Source organism: Saccopteryx bilineata, chromosome 1, assembly GCF_036850765.1.
Source record: "Saccopteryx bilineata isolate mSacBil1 chromosome 1, mSacBil1_pri_phased_curated, whole genome shotgun sequence".
NCBI classification, from domain to species: Eukaryota; Metazoa; Chordata; class Mammalia; order Chiroptera; family Emballonuridae; genus Saccopteryx; species Saccopteryx bilineata.
The window spans coordinates 133,696,224-133,703,865 of NC_089490.1; the positions used below are offsets into that span (position 1 = coordinate 133,696,224).

A 7,642-nucleotide genomic window follows, 5' to 3' on the forward strand; every position below is an offset into this window, starting at 1 on the left:
GATAGGATCTGACAATCATGAGTTACAGCCCAGGGGTAAATTAGAGAAAGACAATTATGTTTTCAAATACATGTAATAAAAATTAATGGTTCTCTTTCTCTTTTAAATAATTATACTGTGTAAATAACATATCCAAGCGTTCACTGCCGGGTTGATACATGTGTCTATAAAACTTGGATAATGATATCCACTTTGCAGGACTGTCAATAATGAGTAAGGCTGGGCTTATTGACATACCAGGAAACTAGTATTTCTCCCTTTTGTGCTCCCACTGCCTTTAGCAAGTGATTTGCATATTTTCACTGGATAAGTAAGCATTCACTGGAATGAGTTAAACTACTGACCTAAATCTGCTCTAGAAGGTCCTGTGCTTATTGTATTCTAACTACGATGTTTCTACTTACCTTTTTGATGTTACAGAAGACTTTCAAGGTAAGTCCAGGAGGGAGCCTGGTGGGTAGGAGACAGAGATACAATATATTTTAAGGTTCCATCTGGACTTGGTATAGTGCCAATAATCACTTATTATTTATAAGTCATTCCTTTTACAAATGAGAAATCTAAGAGCTGAGACCAGATCCCAGGCATCCTCCCATCAACCTCTTTCCGCAATTATCACACAGCCTCCTTTGTGAAAGATTTTGTGTGTATTTAACATCACTTAATCTAAGATGGTTATTTTCCTTGAACTCTTGATAGGTCTGTCAATTTCTTCAAGGGAAGCCAACCTCACTAGATTTTAATCTCTTTGAATTGTAGCTTCAGCTATAAAATAAAAGTCTTAGCGGAGGTTTTAATGGCCAAGATTTAAGTAAATTTAACAGATATACCAGTGGGTATTCCAATTACATACAACATTAAAGGGCTTTGTGGGATGATTAAAAAAAAAAAACTATTAAAAAGTAGTCCACGTGTGGTACAATTTACCAGCGGGAAAGATTTCAGTGTCCTGGAAAAGTTTCACATAAAAAGGAAGCTAGGAAAGTGAAAAGGCACAATATTCAACACAATCCAAAGGAGGTTTGGCATTCTTTCAGCTCTTGGCTCTCAACAGGTAAGATGCTTTGCATTTCTACTACTTTATAGTCTGCGTGCTGTTGTCTGTCTATAGGGCTTCTACACCCTACACCAGGGGTCCCCAAACTTTTTACACAGGGGGCCAGTTCACTGTCCCTCAGACCATTGGAGGGCCGGACTATAAAAAAAACTATGAACAAATCCCTATGCACACTGCATACATCTTATTTTAAAGTAAAAAAACAAAATGGGAACAAATACAATATTTTAAATAAAGAACAAGTAAGTTTAAATCAACAAACTGACCAGTATTTCAATGGGAACTATGCTTCTCTCACTGACCACCAGTGAAAGAGGTGCCCCTTCCAGAAGTGCGGCGGGGGCCGGATAAATGGCCTCAGGGGGCCGCATGCAGCCCGCGGGCCATAGTTTGGGGACCCCTGCCCTACACGCTAAGTCCAGGTGTGATGGTGTCTAAAGAAACATTAACCTTCTTGGTCATTGTCACTCCGGCCACAGAGATCTAGCCTTTGGGGACTTGGAACAGGTCATTAACCAGTATTTGATTTTGTCTTTAGCCTCTTCCCATAAAATGAAAATTAATTTGAAGACTCTGTGAAAACCCTAAAGTCCTTAGAGAATTTGAGACCACTTTGCCTAGGGAGGCATTTGGTCTGGGACTCAGTGCTTGGAAAAGTGTGGAGTCCTCTCTCACTCTCATGAGTGGTCCAGCCAGCACAAAAGCATGGACAACCAGAGGACAGAGTGTAAGGAGTTCCTAGTGTAGCCATTTAACGTCAAAGCTTTTCTTTTAGTCAGAAATTTTTAGTAGGAGCTACCTATCAGAACAGATGGCCCAATTCCCTTTATCTCAGAAATGGTACAGCCGAAAACCAACAATGAGGAGAAAAGGTTAAGACAAGAAGGTGAACTTCACAAGGTAGGGAACATAGGGTTTGAATAACAAAACAAATAATGAAAATTAAAGTTGACTAGTTTAAAGAACTGATCTCGTCACTAATGGCTAGGAAACTCAAGGCAAGCAAGTGGTTATGTATGTTTTCACATCTGTGTGTGACAACTATAGAGACTCCTCAAGCTTAGTGACAGAATTGTTAGGCTCTTCACCAAGGAGGTCTTTATCTTAAGCTCAACCCAGTCTGGATCTTTTTTTTAATTGAATTTTGGGAGTCACGCTGGTTAACATAATTTTAGAGGTTTCAGGTGCCCAATTCTACAACACATCTCTGTACACTGTATTGTGTGTTCACTCTCCCCTCTCAAGTCAAGTCTTTGTCCATTTCCATTTATGCCCCCATACCCTTCCTCCAGCTCCCTCCCCTCTCCTGGCAATCACCACACTGTTGTCCATGTTTTGTTTTGTTTTTGTCCTTTTTGGGGGGTCTATTTTGATTGTTGCACTGATGTTCCTTAGAATGCAACCAATTCCAAAACTTCTAGCTGGACTTATTATGCTGACGTGCATGCTGGGCTGCTCCAGCCAACACTGGTCCTACGGATTGCGCCCTGGAGGAAAAAGAAATGCAGAAAATTTGATCAACTCTTTCGAAGAGGTAAGTCTCTCTCACTTCAAAATAACAAGCCTCCCATGCCTGAACTGAGGTGGTATAGTGGGTAAAGCATCGACCTGGAACACTGAGGGTGTCAGTTCAAATCCCTGGGCTGGCCTGATCACTGTACATCCAGGAAGCCATGACTATGAGTAAATGCTTCCTGCTTCTCCCCTCATTTTTCTCCCCTCTCTCTCAAAAAAAAAAAAAAAAAAAAAAAAAATCAATAAATAAAATCTAAAAAAAAAGGAGTTTAGAACCTCCCATTACCTTTCTATTATAGGGAGATTCCATTCCTTCATGTCAAAATGGCCCTTAAATTACTCAAAGTATATAACTGAAATAAAGTAATTTAAAACATAATCACGTATGTTTTATTTCTTAAATTCTCTTCCATTTGCAATCATAAAGTTTATCCCCTTCTCTAACTTGTCACGGAGACCTGGGAGCCTCTAGAGAAATGAATGAGCAAAGCAAGGGAGTTTATTTGAGCAGGACACCATTGGTTTTTATTTGTTTATTCAGTTTAATAACCAAATGAAGTTAGTAACTATATTACCAACATTCTGTGTGGTCCCCAGTAGTGCCACCTCAGACTCCATCCTAGGTGTTCTGGGGATGAAAAGACACAAAGTAAAGTCCCATTTCTGCTTTGAAATTAGATGAGGACTAATGAGGCAAAGAAAAAGAACAATTCTAAGAGAATATGCAATGAGTGCACAGCACTTCATACTCAGCACACATAGAATTGCCAAAGGAACTGGAAACAGCAGGCAGAGCCATGGTCTCTAGGACAAGATGATCCACTGAGTTCTGGAAAGGAAATCTTAGAACTCCTGTTTATGCTTTTTTTGTTCTTATTTCATCTTTTATTTATTTACTTATTTATTTTTTACAGAGACAGAGAGAGTGTCAGAGAGAGGGATAGACAGGTACAGATAGACAGGAACGGAGAGAGATGAGAAGCATCAATCATTAGTTTGTCATTGCGCATTGCAACACTTTAGTTGTTCATTGATTGCTTTCTCATATGTGCCTTGACCGCGGGCCTTCAGCAGACCGAGTAACCCCTTGCTGGAGCCAGTGACCTTGGGTTCAAGCTGGTGGGCTTTTGCTCAAACCAGATGAGCCCGCGCTCAAGCTGGCGGCCACGGGGTCTCGAACCTGGGTCCTCCACATCCCAGTCCAATGCTCTATCCACTGCGCCACCGCCTGGTCAGGCTTATTTTATCTTTTATATTTATTTATTATTATTATATTTTTCTGAAGTGAGATGCAGGGAGGAAAAGAGACAGACTCCCATATGTATCCAACCAGGATCCACCCAGCATGCCCACTAGGGGCGTTGCTCTGCCCATCTGGGGCGTTGTTCCGTTACAACAGGAGTCATTCTAATGCCTACGGTGGAGGCCATGAAGCCAGCCATGGAGCCTTGGCTGCAGGAGGGGAAGAGAGAGATAGAGAGAAGAAGGGAGAAGGGTGGAGAAGCAAATGGGCACTTCTCCTGTGTGCCCTGGCCAGGAACCGAACCCGGAACTTTCACACACAGGGCTGATGCTCTCTCTACCACTGAACCAACTGGCCAGGGCCTTATTTCATCTTTTAAAAATACCTACGATTTAGGTTAGCAGCACACTTTTATAACTTATAAATACATATCTTTGCCTGACCTCTGGTGGCACAGTGGGTAAAGCGTCAACCCGGAAACGCTGAGGTTGCCGGTTCAAAGCCCTGGGCTTGCCTGGTCAAGGCACATATGGGAGTTGATGCTTCCAGCTCCTCCCCCTTCTCTCTGTCTCTCTATCCTCTCTAAAAATAAATAAATAAAAAAAATTAAAAAAAAAATACATATCTTTATCAAGGGTGTATACTCTATACTTTCTTTTTACTAATGTGGGTATTTAAGCAAAGAAATCAGAGGCCACTAGAGCAGAGGACTTCATTTCCTATAAATTCAATTTTAGCACTAGTGCCAGCACTAACATAGGGTGCCTGTTTATTGTTGTTGGTGTTGTTTTGTTTTTAATCTATAAAATGTGACTTCTTGGGGTCATGTGAAGATTACATGAGAGAGGCCATATATGTTAGCTGGTGAATCCAAAAACGTCAATAGATTAATAAAAAACAGTTCTTCTTATGGTTTTTTTGTTCTGTTTTTAATTAATGGTAAACAAATAAGGTCGTATAAGATGAGTGATTTGGAGTCAGGACAATTAACAAAGGCTTGAGAATGGGAAATGTAGGTAGAGAAACTTAAATATATTTTGTTTTCATTGGAAAGAAACATCTTTTTGGAAAAATATTAAAAACAATTTAATACAAAATAAAGAAGCCCCAGAATTTGAGGTCTCCCTTATACAGATTGTATGTGAAGTGACTCTTATTTAACTATGACATACTTAGTAAAAGCTAGAAAATAAAAATCAATCCTATTCATAACTATAAGCTCTTGTATTTCTTTTTTTCTTATTCCAAGAGAGAGGAGGGGAGATAAAGAGACAGACTCGCACATGTGCCCTTACTGGGATTCTCTGTCTGGGGCCCATATTCTGCCCATCTGGGGCCATACTCCCAACTGAGCTATTTTTAGCACCTTAGGGGAGGCCCCAGAGCCATCCTCAGCTCTGGGGGAGATGCCCTGGAATTAAATGAACCATGGCAGAGGGAGGGGAAGAGAGAGACAGAGAAAAAAGGGGGAAGGGGGAGGGGAGGGATGGAGAAACAGAAGGTCACTTCTCCTGTGTGCCCTGACTGGAATCGAACCCTGGAGATCTACATGCCAGCCGATGCTCTATCAGTGAACCAACTTGCCAGGGCCTCTTCCATGTTTTGTATACTGTCTTCTCATGAGGTTAGAAGTACTTCATGCTCATCATCTCTAGAGAGAAAACATTACCTCCCCTTCCCATCACCATCACCTCCAAACCCTGTATCAATCTGCAAAACTGATGGAGGGCAGATGTATGTTGGTCAAGTACCCATCCCAATTCTGCAACTCTCTATATCCCGCATCGACTGTGACCTCATTTTCCACAATTTTTAGTGGAAATGGAAAATACCATTTTATTTCTTTATCTCCATCTCCAAGAGTCACATTCTTTTTCTTCAGGTTGCCAAGAAGGTTGATCCGCGAGCAGAGCCTCAGCGCTTCGAATGCACCTTGCACCAGCAGCATTCTGCCCTTGGGATGCTGAGGGGGGCGCTGGTGAGTGACAGCGGGAACAACACACAGGGGCCTGGGTGCCACCTGGGAGGCTATCTACTTCTAGGTTGCCCTTCCTGACTGCCCATGTTCCTCCTGTGGTAGGGTCTTCTCTATCTCCTAACACCCCCTTTCAGCAGTTAGTACCAATGGAGGGGACCTTTATTTTTCTTTCATAAATTGAATTGAAATCACCCAGTAACCTTTATCTGCTCATGTTGATCTTTGGGGTGATGGACAAAACAAATTTCTTCCCACTCTTCTATGTCAGTTCCTCAAATATGTCCATGTATTCTTCAGACACACCCCCTAGACACTTCTTTTCTAGGTAACCACACCTCCCCATCAATTCTTCAGTGATTCTTGCATTCCCTGGGAAAGGCAGAAATAAAAATGGTGCTCTGGGCCTGACCTGTGATGGCACAGTGGATAACACGTCGACCTGGAACGCTGAGGTTGCCGGTTCAAAACCCGGGGCTTACCTGGTCAAGGCACACATGGGAGCTGATGCTTCCTGCTCCTCTCCCCTTCTGTGTGTGTGTGTGTGTCTCCCCCACCCCTAAAATAAATAAATTTAAAAAGAAAACTTAGAAAAAAAAAAAGAGGATGGAGGGTTTTTTTAATGGTGCTTTGGTTAAATTTTCCCTTTAGCATAAAAAGTTCCAAACTGGTAAGTTTATAATTCAGAGCCACATATTTGATTTCCTGTTTTATGATTGGATCTCCAAATTCTCACCAAGAATGAAAATATAGTAACCCATGTAGGCTTTTTTCAGAATACAGGAATTGCCCGTGAGTGTTCTCCGAGCTTCCGGGTGCGCTCTGCTGTGGCAGTTAGGAGCACGACAGTTCATTCTGCTGTGCCAGGAGCAGGGACAGCCCGAATAGATCACATGTGGAGTTCAGCTATAGTTTTCACTCTCTCCATTGACTCAAACTTCCAATGCATAGAAAAAAGGAAAAAAGATGACTGGTGTCTCTTTTTCCTTTCTTTTTATAATCTTGCTTACCACATGATAAAAATACAGCAAGCACTGGAATTTCTCCAACATGATATTAAAAAGCAGGCATTGCAGCAGACATTGAGTTAATAGCAAACTGACTGGTGAGACCTTTCTTTTGCCTTCTTCCTCGTGTCCTGTCTTTAAATTAATAAAGATATTATTATAAACAACTTTACTTTTTTTTTTTAAGCGAGCGAGAGAGAGACAGAGGAACAGGCAGGGAAAACAAGAAGGGGGAGAGATGAGAAGCATCAACTTGTTGTGGCACTTTAGTTGTTCATTGATTGCTTTCTCATATGTGCCTTGACGGGGTGCTTCAGCAGACCGAGTGACCCCTTGATCAAGCCAGCAACCTTGGGCACAAGCCAGTGACCATGGGGTCATGTCTATGATCTCATGCTCAAGCCAGCAACCCAGTGCTTAAGCTGATGAGACCTCACTCAAGCCAGTGACCTTGGGGTTTCGAACCTGGGTCCTCTGCATCCCAGTCTGATGCTCTATCCACTGTGCCAACACCTGGTCAGGCATATTATAAACAACTTTAAAAGACATGATTGTATAGCACTTTCTAGTGCACAAAACAAACTGGTCTTTTCTTTCTATATTGGTATTTTTGAAATAATATATCAAAAACATAATGAAATTCAGCCAGTAAAATCAATCATGAGATATTTATTACTCACATATTTTTCAGGAAAATCTGATCGAAGAGGAAACTGGGCCAAAGAAGATTTAAACAAACTGGTCCAGAAGAATTGACATGAGTATGATTCTGTCTTTGATATTTGTGCCCTATTTAGTGTCTGTAAATTGTGTGAATTCCAGAAATTCTTATGTCAAGTTGCATA

General features: G+C 41.5%; 1 protein-coding gene across 2 annotated transcripts; it reads left to right on the plus strand.

Annotated features, from left to right (window-relative positions):
* Positions 1–105: 105 nt before the first annotated feature.
* Positions 106–7,642, plus strand: GNRH1 (gonadotropin releasing hormone 1). 2 transcript variants are annotated; one of them, XM_066253249.1, is made up of 4 exons: positions 106–432; positions 2,453–2,591; positions 5,698–5,793; positions 7,489–7,642. In XM_066253249.1, the coding sequence occupies exons 2-4, from the start codon at positions 2,454–2,456 to the stop codon at positions 7,528–7,530; spliced, it is 276 nt and encodes a 91-aa protein (XP_066109346.1). In that variant the 5' UTR covers positions 106–432; position 2,453; the 3' UTR covers positions 7,531–7,642. The 2 variants fall into 2 exon arrangements, with proteins under 2 accessions (XP_066109346.1, XP_066109345.1); XM_066253248.1 differs by lacking the exon at positions 106–432 and having other exon boundaries at positions 1,341–2,591.

What these genes read in the sequence shown, in the direction of transcription:
- GNRH1 (XM_066253248.1), top strand. Translation starts at nt 2,388, where the DNA reads ATGTTTTGTTTTGTTTTTGTCCTTTTTGGGGGGTCTATTTTGATTGTT. An exon ending in TGATCAACTCTTTCGAAGAG is followed by an intron (nt 2,592 to 5,697) that starts GTAAGTCTCTCT and finishes CTTTTTCTTCAG; the next exon opens with GTTGCCAAGAAGGTTGATCC. An exon ending in GGATGCTGAGGGGGGCGCTG is followed by an intron (nt 5,794 to 7,488) that starts GTGAGTGACAGC and finishes CATATTTTTCAG; the next exon opens with GAAAATCTGATCGAAGAGGA.